This window comes from Heloderma suspectum, chromosome 2 (genome assembly GCF_057233095.1).
Source record: "Heloderma suspectum isolate Gila_16-S chromosome 2, 16-S_ref, whole genome shotgun sequence".
In the NCBI taxonomy this organism is placed as follows: domain Eukaryota; kingdom Metazoa; phylum Chordata; class Lepidosauria; order Squamata; family Helodermatidae; genus Heloderma; species Heloderma suspectum.
The window spans coordinates 201,100,454-201,119,351 of record NC_139459.1 but is presented as its reverse complement, the minus strand read 5'-3'; the positions used below and the strand labels follow the sequence as shown (position 1 = coordinate 201,119,351).

Here is an 18,898-nt window from a genome sequence, read left to right as displayed (position 1 = left end):
ACCTGTAATCTACACATTTAGGCTGCTGATCCTTATGCTGATAGGTGCTGGTCCATGTGAACTAGCCAGCTCAGTGCAGGAGGCACAGCTACTGATGCACCGAAGCTCTGATACCTCTTGAAGGTAATTCCTCGTACATTTCCTGATCCTATGTGTGTTTATTTAGAGGAAATTCAGTGGGGCTTACTTTAAAGTAGTCCGTGAAGACTGGCTTCTTTGCGCATGGAAGAATAGGACTGAATTTCCTGGTGTGCCACCAATGCCTAGACTCGCCTTGGGCAAGTCTTTTAATCCTACTATACACCTAAGTGCAGGGGTGGGCAGCTTGTGGCCCTCCAGATGTTTTGGCCTACGACTCCCATCTCTCCCCATTGGCTATGCTGGCTACGGCTAATGGGAGTTGTAGGCCAAAACATCTGGAGGGCCACAAGTTGCCCACCCCTGCCTCCATGTTACAATTTTCAGGAGAGAGATGTATCTATGTACCCTGCTTCTGTGTGTGTGTGTGTGTGTGTGTGTGTGTGTGTGTGTAGGACAGATATGTCAATGATGTGAGGTATTCAGACACTATAGTGATAGTGTCCAGGTAATAAATGTCTTAGACAGATCAAAAGAGTCCAGCGTTGGACCTCTCCAAACAAATCTCTGACAACAGAGTGAGCTCTTACATGGATCAAGCTGTCACCAGGGGAAATGAAATACCACCTGTATCAGCAAAGAGAGGGATACATCTGCCATGTGAGGCTTATGCTGGGGCCATAAACATGGGGCAATGGCCAGTGGGTGAGGGACAGGATTTAATGGGGAATCTGCTGTGTTTCCTAGGTTGCTGGTCCCACTTTTACTTGGGGAATTTGCTCTGTAGTCTTTGTGAATTTGACTAAAAATCCCTAACAATAGCCTGTCACCCCACCGCCACCGCCACGGTGTAACTTTTTTATTTTTCCTCACTCCAAAGAGTGTTAGAGAAAGACCACAACAATCAAAACCATACTGGGAGAGCAAAACTGCAACAGATGCTGCTTGAACACTCCAGTTTTAAAAATGGATGGTAAGGCATTTTAGGTGGCATATTTGTGTTTGGTTTCTTTTAAATTCTTTCTCTTTAATTCTTTAACACACCACCGGGAAATAATAGTGTGCACAAATGACTGAACTGGGGGTATATATGTTTGAGTGATACAAGATATTTCTTGAAGTTCAAATGTAGACGTGCAAGATTAATAGGGTTCACGTGCCAGGTTGTACTGCTGGCTCACAAACCCATCCTTCCACACTGAACACAGACTTCTGAGAAAAACAGTACATCAGTCTTATAATATCCATGAAAACACACAGAATAAACATGGATGTGCTGAAAAGCTCAGTGCATGCTTCCCTGCCTGTAAAAAAGGTAAAGGTGTCCCCAACCAGTCGTGTCCGACTCTAGGGTGTGGTGCTCATCTCCATTTCTAAGCCGAAGAGCCAGCGCTGTCCAAAGACGCTTCCGTGGTCATGTGGCCGGCATGACTGTACACCGAGGTGCACGGAACGCTGTTACCTTTCCCGCCGAAGCGGTACCTATTTATCTACTTGCAATTTCTTGCTTTCGAACTGCTAGGTTGGCAGGAGCTGGGACTGAAGACGGGAGCTCACTCCGTCATGCGGCTCTCGGGTCTCGAACTGCTATCCTGACGACCTTCCGGTCTGCAGTTATATTAAATAACACAAACTATGTACAGTAACTAAGCTGAAGTACATGCAACTGAATGTAGTTAGTTATATTCTCCCTTTCTATCCTCTCAGGACTCCCCATGCCATTAGGCAAAGTGAGGCAGTCACCTCAGTTGGCAGATGCTGGGGGGAGCAGCTGACCCAGCCATTGCTCCTAGGTCCCTACTACACAGATTGGATCAGGCTGCACAAGTAATTCCTCATGGATAAATGGAGCAAAGGGGAGGATATTTATTTCTTACCCCACCTCAGCTTTTTAGGTTTTGAGTCCGGTGCCATAGCAGGGTGAATTGTTTCCTCTTCTAAACCAAATGTTCCTATAAAGTCATAAGGACATAGGAAGCTGCCTTATACTGGGCCAACCATTGGTCCATTTAGCCCAATATTGTCAACACTGACTGGCAGCGGCTGTCTGGGTTTCAGGCAGGATTCTTTCCTCATCCTAGCTGAAGATGCCAGGAATTGAACTCAGAACCATCTGCATGCAAAGCAAGTCCTTTGCCATTGAGCTATGGTCCATTCTGTATATGTTCAGAGATACTATTCATCTTGATATGGGGTTACCATTACCCATGGTGGATGCCATTTGCTGCTCTGCTACAGGCAGCAAAATCCTTGGGGCTAGCCACTTGGGCCAGAGACCTCTCATCCCCATTCTTTGTAAAGCACCATGTACGTAGATGGCACCATATAAATGCATTAAAAATAATACAGTGTTACTGTAATTCAAACCTAGGAGCTCCTGCACCTTCACTAAGTACTGTAATAATACATTGTCCATAATATGTAGACCAACAAAGGATTCAGTAAGAAAAGCTTTCTCCATACTACAGCACACATCCATATGTGTGTAAAATACCACCCAACCTCTCAAACTGCCATTACCACAGGGGTATTGAACCTTTTTCAATTCAAGGGCCAAATTCAATTTCAGAGAAGCTCTTTAGTGTTGCCCCCCTGCAGTCGACTTGCGCACGTACGGGGGGGGGGGGGATGCAAAAGGGGCAGTTTTCAGAAATGCCCCCAGATTTTAGCTGAAGGCTGTTACTGCCTTAGGAGAGGCATTTCAACCCTTTAGAATGTGGGAAAGCTGCAAGGTCTGGGAAGATACATTACAATCTGCTTTGCTGTGAAGTGGGGAGATGAGCAGTGGCTCTGTAGGGAAGAGGTGGTACAAAGGAGGGGGTGAGGCAGGGGTGTCGTTAGTGAAGAGCCCACCTGGGCACAGGCCCCGGATCTTTTGAGCTGCCCTAATTGCCTTTTTTTTTATATATATATTCCCATTAACTTGCATTGGAAAACAAAAACGGCCATAGCTTTTTTAGTTTGTAAGATAAATTCATGAAATGTGGAGGCTTGGAAGCCCCCATGGAGCTGATTGGATTTGACAAATTTTAGGCAGTTTGGTCCAGTGGCTTTTGTACTAGTCACAGCTAAAATTTGCTATTTTCAAGAAAATCTGTCAAAGCAAAGAGCTATAATTTTTTTGTGCTTCCACATACATGCATGGAATTTGGGGACCTGGCAGGCCCCATAGAGCTGACTGAGCCTGACAAATTTCAGACAGTTAGGCTTAGGGGCTTTTGTGCTAGCCACAGGTAAAATTGCTTTTTCCAAGAAAATGTGTCAAAGCAAAGAGCTATAATTTCTTTGTTTTTCCACATAAGTGTATAGAATTGGGAAACCTGGCAGCCCCCATGGAGCTGATGGAACCTGCCAAATTTCAGGCAGTTACGCGAGTGACTTTTGTGCCAGTCACAAGTAAAGTTTGCTATTTTCAAGAAAATGTGTCAAAGCAAAGAGCTATATTTTATTTGTGCTTCCACATACATGCATGGAATTTGGGGACTTGGCAGTCCCTATAGAGATGACTGAGCTTTCCAAAGTTCAGACAGTTAGGTCTAGTGTCTTTTGTGCTAGCCACAGGTAAAATTGCTTTTTCCAAGAAAATCTGTCAAAGTAAAGAACTATAATTTTTTGTGTGCTTCCACATAAATTCATGGAATTTGGGGACCTAGCAGGCCCTGTGGAGCTGACTGAACCTACGAAATTTCAGACAGGTCCAGTGGTTTTTGTGCTAGCCATGCATAAAGTTTCCTTTTCTCAAAGTCTAAAACAAAAAGTAAAAACTGTCAAGTCACCCAGGGGATTAGAGATCCTAATCAGAAGGTGTTAAGGTGACCATTAGGAGGTCATTATCTGTAATCTCTGTTGTAGGGTTTTTTTGAGGTGCAAAAAACCCTCTCTCCCCCTACTTTTCTTTTCTGCTCTTACATGCCCACTGTTGGGAGCTTGCCTGCAATGAAATTTTGAAGAGGGAGAAGGAAGGGAAGAAAGAGCTCCATATGAAATACTGGTATTTCTCACAGCATCTGAATTTACTGCCCCGAACTGGAACCTTTGGATTCTACAGAAGTTTAGTAGCGTCAGTACAGCAAAGGATCCAGTCAGCCTCCACAAACTTCTTTCTCCCCCTCCACTTTAATTTCTCCTAAATAATCCCAAAGGGAGGGTTAGAACTATGTGGTGATCAAGAACCTGCTGGGGCTTTTAAATAGGTTCTACAGTTTTAAAAAAGCTAGAAAAAGCCTCAGCCACCTCACCTCATAAAGCTCATTTAAGTACGTACAATCATTGCAAACCCCACACAGCCTCCTAAATTCCTCTGAAGTACTACCTCTGTGAAAGGAGCCACTTGGCTTAGGGAATTCTCTCTACCCCCCAACCCCATGCACATTTCCAATCACCATTCTTCTTTTCTTGTTCCCTCCCCTCCCCTATCCTGTTCTTTCTTTCCCTCTCTTCTTTAATCCACCCAGAGCATATCTTGGGGAATTCTTAAAGAGAATTCTCTTCGGCAGGCAAGAGAAGTTCTGAACCGTATTTAACTTTCTACAGACAGACAAGAGGGTTTTTTTTCCTCCTTCCCCTCACTCAAGTCTTTGAGAAGAGTGGGTTCACATGGTTGCAGAGAAACAAACCTGGGGCTGTTTTATTTGTCAGTTGCCATTTTCCAGCAATAGGAAGGGCTGTAGCTCAGTGGTAGAGCACATGCTTGGCATGCAGAAGGTCCCGGGTTCAATCCCTAGCATCTTCAGGCAGGGCAAGTAAAGAATCCTGCTTGAAACCCTCAAGAGCCACTGCCAGTCAGTGTCAACAATTCTGGGCTAGATGGACCCAGGGTCTGACTCAGTATAAGGCAGCTTCCTATGTTCCTATGAACAGAAAGCTTTAATTAAAAAAAATAGGAGTTTGGGGTTTGTTTTTTAAATGGAGGGGAGAGAAATATTGCTAATTTATGCAATCCTATGTATGCCTACTGCCCATTATGTTTAATGAGGCTTACCCTCAGGAAAGTGTGCATAGGATTCCAGCACAAGTTACTTTTGCAGGGAGGTTTGCACCTTGATGTTCTGCATGTTTACTCAGAAATAAGTCCTGAGTTGTGAGCATGGTACTGCAAGCTTAATACAGTCCCTACTCAATTCCATCTAATGAATTGACTACACTTTCAGCTCAGTCCTATGCATGTTTTGTCATTTGTGGGTTTGGGTTTTTTCCCAGTTTTTTTCACATGAACTCTAGCTTCAGTGGTGAGGGAAAAGCACTTAGTACATGCTCAGAGTTTCTCCATAACTTAGTCCTAGTTTTGGAAACAGACTCATTGGCTGAATTCTGGTGAAGTCTTGGCACAAATGACATTATGGGGAGGAAGATACAATGAGAGCTTGTGCATAACAACGAGGACGTAGAGAGGCGTTGCACAAAACAAGACATCTGTTGTATGTCAGAAGAGTTGCTGGAGGATGGTAGGATGAGGAGGGATGGTTGCATGGAGGGGAATAGAATTGGTATGGGGAGAATGTAAGTGCTCAGTGGTGAAATAAAAACATTCTGCACATGCTCAGAGGCACTCTCTATTTAAGAACATAAGAAGAGCCATGCTGCATCAGACCAAGCTCCATCTAGTTCAGCATTCTGTTCACACAGTGGCCAACCAGATGCCCATAGGAAACCTACAAGCAGAACATGAGCACCTTCCCACCCATGTTCCCCTGCTGCTAACATTGGTAAAATGTAAATAAATTCTAGTAATTCTAAATTAGAATGCATGTATATCCTTCAGAAACTTTGCAGGTTTCTTGCCTTGGGGACACCTCTAATGACCTGTGCATTTTCATACAAATTTACTCAAAACTATTGGGGAAGGTGTGAATGGAAGGGAAAGCAAATCACTCCCTCCCCCAAATTGGAAAACACCCCTTTCACATAAACTGCTGCACCTATCCTTCTGAAACTTTGCTGGTTTCTTACTTAGGGACAACTGTAGACTGTAATTTTCAGAACAATGGTCCACAAGGAACATAGGGAGATAAGTATATCCTCTTTTGGAGACCTCACAATGTCAAGGCCACACTTGCACAAAACCTTTTGTGGCTAGCATTCTGAAATTTGGCAGACAGGATCTCCTCAGGATCTCCTCTATCAGGGCAATGAATCTTGAAATTTTTATCCAATTCTTCCAAGGAATTAAAATGTTATTGGCAGTTCCCTTTAAAAGAAAATCAAAATATAAACCGTGCACCTATTTTGCTGACATGTGGCAGGTGTAATCCCCTTCTAGGGGGCTACTATGCCTGAAATTATCATCCAATTCTGATCAAGAGAAAAAAGTTACAGTTTTTTTCTAATTTCCCATGGTAGTCAACAGGAAGCATAAAGACTCATTTTTCCAAACATTGACTCAGGTTTGGTGTTGAGCTGAAGTGGTCTGACTACAAATTGGCCAGAGTAGAATCAGGATGTTCTCCAATATGCTGAATCGGGGTCTGAGTTGAAGTGTGATGGGGGGTCAGTGCACACTTCATATGTCTGTCTGTCTGTCTGTCTGTCTGTAATCTATACACACATGCAAGCACACTGCATGTACACACCACACACACACACACACACACACACACATTAGATGTGTGCTTAGACTCGTATATGCAAATTTGTGTCATGGGCCTGTGCCCTGGATCTTTTAAGAACCTATCAACGCCCCTGGGGTGAGGTAAGAAGAGGCATGTACCTGATTTGGGGTAGCAGGTTTTGAGGACTGTTAGGAAACATTGTGGGAGGGTAGACTCTGAGGCAGGATAAGAACATACAAAGAGTCCTGCTGGATCAGACCAAGGGTCCATCTAGTTCAACATTCTGTTCACACAGTGGCCAACCAGCTGTTGACTGGGAAATCCACAAGCTGGACACAAGTGCAACAGATTAGAGAGAGCCTAGCAATGGTGTTGGGAGCTCCTCAGCTCCTGGTCTCTAAAATGGCAGAACTAAAGCATTCGATGGCTTAGTTCTACTGAGATCTTAAATTTATGTTTGGGTTGTACCAGATTGCACGGGGAGCGGGTGTCACATAATCATAACCGAATGCTATTCCCTTAAAAAAAACCCTCACCATCTGTGTGGGGCAGGGAGAGCACATAATTGAATGCTCCTCCACAGACAAAAAACAAGCAAACAAAATCCTTTCACATAGAAAACTGGCTTCTAAAAGAGAAGACTGGGCAAAAACACTTTTCCTTTACATCTAGCTTTGTATGGAGGAGTATCCAGGAGTTGGCATCATTGAGTATCTGCTAAGAATCCAGTGCTGGCCAGAGTCTTTTGCTTCTCTTGCCATTGCCACCGACTCTCTCCTTCTAGCCCAGAGAGCCTCTGAAGTTGTTTCGGTCTTTGCTGGAGACCAGGGTGGACTCTAGTGGCCACTGCGGGCTTCACCACACAAGGCTAAAATCCTGCATCCTTGCCAGGGCTCTTGTTTCTGGATTCTTTGCAGGATTAAGATCAGCTCCTTTTCATGGGCTGACACGGACTGTTTTTCAGGGGTTATCTTTCTAGGCAAATTCTGTGTTTCATTATACAGCCACTAGATGGTACTGTGCTATACTGGAATTGTACATTTTAATGAGGCTTCTATGGCGGGATATAGCGGGATAGAGAGGAAATACTAGACTTTCCTCGTCATGAAAAAAACTCATGATAATGCTTACAAAGCGTGGGAGAGGCCCTGGAGGATGACAATGTCATGTAAAGGACCCACAAACTTCCATGAGTAACCAATCTCAATCACAGGATAAAAGCCCTGTGTGGAGAAGCCCTCCATCTCCCCACTCCATATTCCATTATTCTTTTCCAACTAACACTCAGAATTCTGTGGCTTCTGAGCATGGGTAGTCCTCATTGGGCTGGGGGGGTTCTTCCCCCCATTACGTGTGTGTGTGTGTTAAGATTTTTGCACTTCTGCAAATCTCTAGTTTCCCTCATGCCAGAGGCATGTGGATACCTCTCTATTTGTTACACTGTGGCCTCATTTTGGCTCTAGTCCTGCCAGCACTCACCACCTGAGTGATATGGAGAGATATGAAGGGATATACCTCTCCCTATACAGCTTTTGAGAAGCATGAGGAAAAACGGATAAGCGGAAAAGTTAGAAGAACCCATAATGTGCATGTGACCATGGAGGAAACCTGTTAAAACAGTAAGTGCAGGTGGGGAGGAGGTGGCAGGGAGAGGCATAGATACCTGAGTCTGTGGAGGGAAAAGTAAACAGCTTAAGGGCACGATCTTATGCATGTTTAGACAGGAAAAGTCCTATATGTTGGGAGTTGTAGGAATGCTGGGAGTTGTAGGACTTTTTTTCTGTCTAAACGTGCATAAGATTGTGCCCTAACAGAGCTGCACCCCTTCTCAAAGTGGGGAATGCTGACAGACATGGAACCAAAACCGAGAAACAAGAGGGAGGTATCATCACAGCAATGTCAATGTTTGCAGAAGTACATTTTTTTTTCCAAATCCCACAAACTGAAAGGTGCAAGAAACAGCCACATGAGAACCAAGTGTGTGCAGTAGTAGAACTTCTACTGATAGCTGGAAACAAAAACAGAAAACTGGGACGGTGTGGTGGAATGGAACCAGCCTGCTGTTTAAGAGCATGTCTGGCTGGCTGGCTTGTTGCCACCCGCCTAGTGGGAGACAAGAGTACATTGCAACATTTTGCTCCAGGTCCCACTTGTATTGTGTATTACTGTTATATTGTACATATCCTTGAACTTCTTGCGGAGAGGTGATTTATTGTACAGATGAAATCTTTATGGAGAGTGGCATGGTTTTGCTTGGCTGCTAGAGTTGGGGGGCAAGACCCTTGAGAGGGGGATGTCCCCCCCCCCACAACCTTTGGACTGAACTCGGCTCAGGATCTGCTGTGCTTGAATGGTCCTGTGATACAGAGATGCCCCGGAGTCTGCAGTGGGATATGGTGACTTCTGAACCATCAAACGGCACGAGAGCAGGCAACTCTCTGGGTATATGTGTAATTGTCAAAGAGCACCAGGGAATAGGCCCTGACCTCTGGGGCTCTGAGGCAGCCTGGAGTGCCTAGGCCGCTTTCTGCCAGCAGGGGAGCGCGCCCCCTGCAGACCTGCCAGCATTCTCCTTAGCGGCCTCCTGTCCAACTCGGGAGGCAGCTAAGCTTGGATGAGCTGACAGGATCACAGTCTGAGCTGGCAGGGCTGCATTCGATGGGGGTGTTTATGACAGTACGTTTGCGAGCAGCACAGCGCCCAGGAATGTATATGTGTTTTAAAAATTACTCTGGAGAGAAGTCGAATGGAATTGCTGTCTGTTGATGAACTGACCGTAATTCCTCTAGCGTTTCTCACACACATGCTGAGTGAAGGACGGAGACTTGAGAGTGCTTCTGAGGGCAGATTTCAATTAAAATGAGGTAGGGGGGCCGGGGGGGGGAGGGAGAGGCTAAAATATAACTATAATAGAAAGGGGTTTTATATCCTTAATTTTCTGATGGACAACATTTGCACTGAAAGAGGACTTGAGTTTAGTGCTGGCTTCCCCAAGCTGGTGCCCTCCAGATATTTTAGACTTCAGCTCCCATCAGCCTCAGCCAGCATGGCCAATAGTCAAGAATGCTGGGAATTGCAGTCCAAAACATCTGGAGGGCACCAGGTGTGGAAGGCTGTTTTAGTAGGAGGTCAAATCAGTCAATCCTAAAGGAAATCAACCCTGACTGCTCATTGGAAGGACAGATACTGAAGCTGAAGCTCAAATATTTTGGCCACCTAATGCAAAGAGAAAACTCTCTGGAAAAGACCGTGATGCTGGGAAAGACTGAAGGCAAAAGGAGAAGGGGACGGCAGAGGATGAGATGGCTAGATAGCCTCACCGATGCAATGAATATGGACTTGAGCACACTCCAGGAGAGAGCGGAGGACAGGAAGGCCTGGCGTGCTATGGTCCATGGGGTCACGAAGAGTCGGACACGACTGAACGACTGAACAACAAAAGAGTGAGGGAAATTGGAGTTTAGGATTCCAGTATTCTCTCTTGAGTATGAATCTGAAACCCCGTTTTGAGGGGGACTTGAACCCCAAGACTTGAGAACTGGTCCTTAGGAAGATATTAGAGGCGATCTGTGACCACCAAAGCCCATATCTCGGGTTTTACTTAAGCTTTGGGAGGGGGAAAGCTAGTGCTGTTGCAAAGCTGGAAAATAGTGGTGGTGAGATGCAAGGGGTGTCTGCGGCCAGCCAGGAGTCTGCAGGGCCGTTTTCGCAGTCCTGACAGAGTCAGAATTGCTAACTACGCAGGCTTTAGCGACTCTCTCAACTGCTGCTTCTGTACCTCACTTCCTGCATGTCTGATTTTTTTGGCCCATGAAGCAAAGTTCAGGTCCTTTGGGAAGAAGCTCTTGGCATTGCTGCGAAACGTGCCGTTATTAAGAATTGCCTTTCAGCATGGTTTCCCACATCCTCCTTAGGCTCTTGCTGGCTTTTATTATACCAACATTTTTTTGTCTTCAGAATAAAGGATCTGAAGCCATATATGCACCACCGAATATCAGAAGTGATGTCCCAGAAGAGTAAGTTGGGGAGTTTAGCCTCTATGTATCATTCATTAAAATTATCTTTGGTAGTTCACAAACAACAGATACTGTTTAATATTAGTGGGGGCATAATGCCCGCTTCCATTTGTTTGTGTCGAGGTTGCTCCCATGCTGCTAGTGGTATGTGAACACCTTTGGCCATGTGAAAGCTCTCTCTCCCACCGTAGTGATAACTACTGCAGCGCTTGCTGTTCCCTTCCCGATGGTTTCTAGATAACTTTTTTATGGACAAAACGCTTAAAAACTCTTCTCCGATTTACCCTCACTTTTACCCTCTTCTCACGATTTACTCACTAGAGCCCTGCAAGCAAATGACTTGCCCAAATGAACTTCACCGAAAGGTGGGATTCCATCAAGCCTGGTTATCCAAATCTAAATCCAAAGCTGCATCCACGGCATCATGCTGCCCGATCACATGGACATTTCCTCATAGGAGATCATCACTGGGGTATTTATATTACCAAGATCATCCTTCAAATTCTGAGGGGTGTTATGGTGTAGTGGATTGAGTGGTGGGCTTGGACCATGGAGAGCTGGGCTCAAATCCCCACTAGGCAAGGAAACTGGAAGACCTTAGGCCTATTATTGGGTACCTCACATGGCGGTTGTGAGGATAAAATGGGGTGGGGTACGCCACGTATGCCATCTTGAGCTATTTGGGGAATATAGCTATGATTAAATAACAATAGGATCACAAGCTGCCCCCCTCCCCCCACCACTGCCCTTTTCTGGCAGGACTTCTGTGCCTTTAACAACTCTACCACAAACAGAAAGCAAACCAGACAACGCTTTTCCGAGCACAGAGAAACAGGGGTGGGATGGCTTCACCTGTTGAATTTTAGTGTCACGAGATCCAAAAGCTTATTATTTTTTCCTTCCTTTTAAAGGGAAACAATGCCCTTTCAGGCACAAGAATTTTCTTGTGGTAGGAGGGATCCCACAATTTGGGGGGCATTAAAAAACACACATATGATTCCATATCATCTGGTGCCCGTGTTCAGTTTTAAGTTTGGTCCTTTCCCTTTTAAAGTATAATAATAATTCCTAGCTGCCAAATGATGCTCAAATGACAGCTGACTCCTCTCTGTTTATCTACACAACTGGCACTGCTGTGGAAGCCAGTGATGCTCATGACCCTGACAGGGGTCCTACTCTGAAGGGGCCATGTGGAGCTAACTCCACAGCCCATTTAATCCCCACCTCCCCTCTGCCAGTTGCCAATGAGTTCTGTCAGTGTAAACACCTGTCTACCACCAGGGACAGAGGGTTGGATCCCTGGTCCTACCCTGTCCTATCCTGACAATCCCTTCCAACCATGTAGAAGCTTGCTCTGCTCTGAAAGGGAAAGATATATTATTCCCTTAATCCTGATCAGTGAAATCTGGCTTGGAATTGCATTGATCCAGAGGCTTAATTTGGGACAGGACGTGGCCTCCACTATCTGTCCTTGGAGCCAAGCTAAAGAAGAGAGTTCACCTAGGCATGTACAGAAGGCCTGGACCCAGGTCCCCCACATCTGGAATTAAAAGGAAGCCCTGGTGGGTTAGGGTTTCCAGGCAGGTTTGAGAAATAGCACTGCCTTGATCACCTAGATTTACACCATCCCTGACATCGCCTATTACCGGTAAATCTCTCATATTTACGCCATGCAAGAGGTGGATATAGAATCTGATATTGAGCCTGAGCAGATTCTATATCTGATAGCGAGCCTGAGCAGAAAGAAAACAGAAGCAAATGCTAAACATACACGAAGGCCAGGGATGGAAGCCAAGAATATGTCCCTGTGGTGTGGGATTTGGGACTGACAAAGTGATGGATATTGAGAGCGACTGGCCAAGGAAGGCAAGAGCCGGTTTGATCTACTTGGGAACGCTCCAGGGTCTTACAGTGAGAGAGGTGCTGCCGTGCTTCTCTCAGCCAACTGAACGGTGCCAAGAAAGACAAGCCATCTGGATCCTTCCAAAATGGTGTGTGTGTGTGTTGTTTTTAATTCCCATCAAAGGGATAGGGGTTTCCAGTCAGCTTCCAATACCACCCAAAAGCTTACTAGCCTCACTCACATACTGGTGTATGCATCCGTGTTGTAGTGAACTGTGAGGGATGTTATTGTAGGGAGAGTTATTGGGGGTGTCGGAAGGGGGAAATGGGCCAGGCAAAGTTAATGGAGAGCTGAAAAAAGTAGTGCTGATTTTAATAGTTCCAACTATTTTCAGTAGCGTTATTATACCGAGTCGGACCACTGGGCCATCTAGCTTAGTCTATATTGACTACCCAGCCCTACCCAGAGATGTAGGGGACTGAACCTAGGATCTTTTTCATGTACCCTTCCGCTGAGCTGCAGCCCTTCCCCATTCATTTCCTATTAATTTCTGCCATGCTTTGGCTCCAGCCTATCTAGCAGCCATGCCCTCTGGTCTTTGAAGCTTTCCCCCCTAAACTCCAGATGGTGCCTATGTTCAAAATCATATTCCATGTTACAGCATTGAGTCCTGGCTTCAAACGCACACACACTGGTACTGGTGCTAAATCCTAGTGAACCTACCGTCAATTTATGCCCTGGTTAACTTTGTGCTAAGGGTGGGATAGCCTGCAACTAAATTCAGGGACCCAGACAAAAGTCTGAACATGTTTCACTCTGGTTTGGGATCTGTAAGAATGTTTTAGACAGTTCTCAAGAGCCTGTGTGTGTGTGTTGTGAGGTCTCATTGTGCTATTTTCAGATTGCAGCCCTGCTCCCCAAACAATCCCCCACCCCATCCTTGCTCGGATTGCTGCTGGATTTATAATAGCAGATTACAAATTATACATAAATCCTAAAGTGATCTTTCTATTTTAATTTCCTGGTAAAATAAACTACATAAATTTAAGAAAAGGGTAGGAGGAGTGGGGCGTACAGACAAGGCCGCTTTATTGGACAGGGAGTAAAGACATGGCTACTGCTCGCACCTGATCTCAATTGACAGGAGGTATTTTGGTATTAAAACTAAAAAAGAGAGAGAGAGAGAGAGAGGCCCTTGCTGACAAATTGACTGCAAACAGGTCTCAGGGGACGAATTGACTGAACCAATATTACCAGGTGCCATGTCAGTTTCTATCCTTCCCACTATTTATTATTTAATAAACAGGCAATTGTTCCTGTTCGCCAAGCACAAATTGTGAAGGTGTAGAAATCTATTTTAAAATACCTGGGGCGGGGGAGGTTAACCCTTTCTTTTCAACTTTCATTTTCCCATTACAATCTGTGCTGCTATTTAAAGAAGGGGAAATCTTTATTCTAGGCTTGGAAGGGGAGAGAGAGAGAGAGAGAGAGAAGACAGCCTCATGAAGCATAAATCATGCCAAGCATTACTTGGGTGCTTGGATGCTTTACTTTATCACTTGGAGAAGGGAGGAGGAAGAGATTCAGCATTCCGATCAATGGAGCTTGCCACTTTTACACCAGTGAGGGAAAAACCCAGAACCTACCCTTGGTAACACTTCTGCTATCCAAATATTGCTAGTAATTAATTGATTTTTTTTGGCAAGGGAGATAGAACTGTGATATTAATGTTGAAATTATTGAAGGCCTATGTGAAATTGACTGTGTTGTACATTAAAAAACAAACAAAAATGACTGGAATCAACACAATGAGGGATGATTGAAACCCTGAATGCTCCCTAATATATTTGGTGTAAGTTAAGTGGGGTGAGATTCACTTTGCTGCAGACACCTCCCCCCGCAACTAAAATGGATTATTTTGTCCAGTTTCATGGCAAAACTGACAAGAATAAGCTATTTTAGTTTAGAAAGTATGTTTTAGTTAGAACAATGGAAAAATGAGATTAGCAGCACATGGCTTTCTTAGATGTGATCAGAAAGCATGCCCAAATCAGGTATGGACCAACTTAACTCTACTGAGTCAAATCCTGCCTTGCACTCTGAGATGTCACTGGGGCTGCCTCACCCATTATGAGTGAAGAGTGTGTGTATCACATGGACACTGTCCAGTTCAAAGCAACTATACCTGTCTTGCATAAGGTGATGCTGCTACTGCCAAATGCACATGGTGACACTTTTAATCCATAGTGTGTGAAGTGGTGTGTGTGTGCGAATGAGAGAGAGAGAGAGAGAGAGACTATATTAAAAGTTTAGATTGTGCGTGCCTGCACACACACACACACACACACACACACTCTAAAATTTTAATTGTAGTGTTTCCCAAAGAATTTTGCTAGAACTCTCTGCTAGCACACGTAAATATGCATATTGATTCAGTGAGGAGAGATGACAGATGCCTTCTCCGGAGATGTTGCTTTCATTAGTTCGGGTGGCTTGTTGAGGGATAACAGGGATGCATTTTTAAAACTTCAGATCAATGTCTAATTTATCTTTAATAAATGGCAAGAGTTGGAGATGAGAGTCTTCTAATTTAACCTCATCCATTTAATAATTTGGTATCCTAGGTGGGTGTTTTTTTTTTATTTGAAGCATTTAAAATTTTATTCAAAAGTCCTCTCCTGATGAATAGCACTTAGTTCCTGCCTTTGGGACGCATGAAAGCTCATTCAATAAAATAAGAATTAAGTGACCATTTTCTACCTATCAAAATGAATAAAGATGGGAGTTTCTTGAAAACTTTCCACCCACCTGCAGCTTCAGAGTGGTTGCTAATAAATATAAAGATAAGGCAGAGGTCATATAAGCTAGTTTATTGAAAGCTAAGAGAAGAAGAAAAACAAAAAAGGAGTTGCCATTCTTGAAGGACAGCAAAATGCTTAGATAGAGGGAAGTGAAGTCCTATGCAAGAAGATATTGAAATAATTCGTCTGCACTTGGCATTTTTATACCAAAAACCTACTTTTCAGCTTCATAACCCTGTGGTGAAGCAAGATTTTAGATGCAATCTCTTTATTTGAACATTCATCTACAGATGTTGATATATAAGCATATCATGTTCATATAAAGATGGTAATAGTTTCATTCCAGTTACAAGTTTTTATAATGTATATGTGTATATATTTAAGTGTGTGTTTGTGTGTGTATTAGCAAGTACATCTTATATTATGTAGATAAAAGGTGTTAGAAAGGTGTTATCTGTGTACATGTATATATTTACTGCCCAGACTGAAATTAAAGTTAGCTTATGAGATGTAGTTGTATATGCAAAGGATAAAATATAATACAAACATATTTAGATGTATAGATCAGTATAATACTGATTATGTATAATAAAACACTATTTTATGTTCAAGAATACATATTGGGGATCCTTTACACTGTATTCATATGTTTATGGATACGTAACTAGGTAAACAGATATTTATCCATATTCCTACAAAATATGGAGCTGTACAGTGGCAATTTGTATATGTGATTAAATACACACGCACACTGCATATATAGTATAAATGTATATTTTGTTAAGCTTACACTTTATAGATGTAGGCACACGCAGCTTTAGTAAATGCATCTTCTGTGTGCAGTGTATGTCTATTACAATTTTATTATAATACACTTAAATTTCAATAGCATTCCCATAAAATGGTTTTACATCTTTAACTGATTTACTTACAGTCTCATAAGGTCCATTCACATAATTCTCAGAAATCCAATAGTCTCTACTTCCTCACTCATGATCAGTGCAAATCCCATTAAACTTCACTAACTCGATATACTGTATTTAGGAGAATGCATGTTTGTGTGCTACTCCAGCTGCTGGGTGTGATGTTTTGCCAAGTTTGGATTTCATGTTTCACTGTAAGCTGGTAGGTAATGTTTGTTTAGTTACAGCATTGTGAAGTAAAGTTTCTCACTGGATTCTCATAAGCAATATTTAAAAGGAAATAGAACCCCCTCCCAGGCTAGATATATATGTATGTAGAAATCACAATTCTTTGTTAAGTTTGCTTTTAACCTTTATGAACTGAGAATCTCTCCCATCCTAGAATTATGAATAAACTTGTTTTCCATATAGTCCATTGCTTTGTATTTTGTTCATATATTTAAACACGCTTCCAACCCCCCAACCCCCGCCCCCTGCAAAGCACGGAGAGAAGGAGCAGTTGGTTGGATCCCAAGGCACTGTCCGATTTAAGAAAAAAAATTACATTCGACTGACAGCATTGCTAGACTTCAAATCCAAAGGGATTTGGATCCTTATTTTTAAATGGGAGAAGGGATGTTAAATGAATCTCTGTGGGAAATGTTGGCTAATATGCATTTTTCATTTGTTAAGCATTCTCTCTCTTTTTTCCTCAAAGAAGTCTTCATATTAGAAACAATGACTGTTTATAAAGACAGGGTTATTTTAAATACTCTGTAGTGGCTCTGATGAATGCATCATGTAGAGCTTTGTAATACTGATATACTTGTATTGTTTACATTCATAGAAAGCTTGCCTAGGAAGCAAAAAGTGCACATTGGTTTGAAGGAATGTTATTTCTACCTCAAAAGTACTCTGAAGTTAGAGGAATTATCACCCCCTTCTAACTTTGAGGGTGGGTGGGTATGCTCCTGATCTTTCTGAAAAACTACTAATTCAAGCTGTGATCCTAGACACACTTAACCTGGGAGTAAGTCCCATTGAACTCAGTGAGGCTTATTTTTGAGTAGACATGCCTAGGATTGCAGTGTCAGTCCCGGAATGCGATGGGCTGTGTCCCAAGTAGCTTACTGAGAAGTTTCTGTACAAATAGAAAATTTAGGATATGGCTAAGTTTTGGGAGCTGATGCTCTGTATTTGTGGGCAAGGGGTTGGAGGGTGAATGACTAAAGTGAGTGGGTGGAGCCAGTGTGGTAGATTAGGAGTCAGTGCATTAAAGGGGAGGAGCTAATAGTGGTGGGTGTGGTTTATAGTTGAAGTGGGAGGGTCGGATGTTTGGGCAGGTAGAGTGGGGAGGAGGTAGGTGAAGTAGGGCACACTAATTGGAGGGGCTACAGGTGATGTGTGAACAGGGTGTAGGTAAAATTGGTGGAGTGGCCATTCTGTTTGTGGTTGAAATGAGAGGATACAGTAGACATTTTTGTAGGCTGGCTAGGAAAAGTCAGAGGGTGTGGCTTGCAGGTAGTGGGGCAGGGGATGCAGATATGTTTGTGGAGAGAGAGAGGGGGGCAGGAGATGGCCCTAGGAGGAAAGGCTTATAGGGTAGGAAGGAGCATCACCTTACCTGTCCATTTTTCATCAGGTCTGCCCACATGCTGGTGCCATCGCCACCACGCATGAGCACATGGTAGGTGAAGAAGTAGATGCCAGGTAGAGGACAGGTGAACTTGCCACTCGATGGTTCATAGTAGTTCCCCACATTGGTCACCACATCATCAAAGCGCAGGACCTCATACCCTTCGTGTGGTTTCTTCAGTCCTGCATAAAAGGCGATCTTAGGGCTGTAGAAAGATGGGATGTAACCCCCAGGCCCTGGACCAGGCGGGCCTGGGGGCCCTGGCCTCCCTGGCTCTCCGGCTGGACCCCTGGGCCCAGGTGACCCTGGAGGGCCTGGCGGCCCACGGATTCCAGACTTGCCCCTCCTGCCTGGGTCTCCTTTCCCTCCTGAGACATAAGGGGGTGGCGAGATGACGGCCAACTCCTGGCTTGCCTCTGCCGAAGCTGCCCCATGGGTTTGGGGTGTGTAGGGGTCGCACACCATACGGCAGCTGCCCAGCATCTCATAGTGGGAGGTGGTTTTGGAGCTGTGCACCAGCAAGGGGATGGCCACCAGGAGAACCAGCACCATGGCCACCCCGATGGCGGCTCCGATGACCCTTTTTTTGCGGCTCAGCCTGGAGGCGGCCAGGGTTAAGAAATCGTCTTCGCTTTTGGAGGTAATGGTGGACGTTTCTCTGGGGTCCACAACCACCTGGATGGAGGTCCCACCTTGAGTCGGATGCTGCTCCGCTTCGACACCCTGTCCTTTGGAAAGGAAGCACTTGTTGACGGGCGAGGCAAACTCCGTCCCAAGTGTCCCACGCTGCTGCTTCCTCTGTCTTTCCTCCACGAGGCACCGGCTTCCTTTTACGGTAGACAGTTTGGCTGGCTCATGCTTCACTGGAAAGAGCAGCAGCAGATGTGTTAGGGGTGGAGATGCCTAGAAAGAAAGAGTGTGTGTGTGTGTGTGTGTGTGAATATGTAAGTAGTATATATATTTGCCTTCCTTTCTCTTCTCCACTTGAGAACTCAGCTGGTGACCGCGTAGCAGCTCCAGACTCCTTTTGCCAGATCATATGGCCATCAACGGAAAACCGGAGGGGGAGAGAGA

General features: G+C 44.4%; 1 protein-coding gene across 1 annotated transcript in view; it reads right to left on the bottom strand.

Annotated features, from left to right (window-relative positions):
* The window catches only part of C1QL4 (complement C1q like 4), a 31,247-nt gene extending 12,850 nt beyond the window's left edge, over window positions 1–18,397 (bottom strand). The window contains exon 1 of the mRNA XM_084837307.1: window positions 17,813–18,397. Within this exon, the coding sequence (XP_084693433.1) occupies window positions 17,813–18,376 (564 nt within the window). The 5' untranslated portion in view covers window positions 18,377–18,397. The remainder of the gene's footprint in view (window positions 1–17,812) is intronic.
* Window positions 18,398–18,898: the final 501 nt, after the last annotated feature.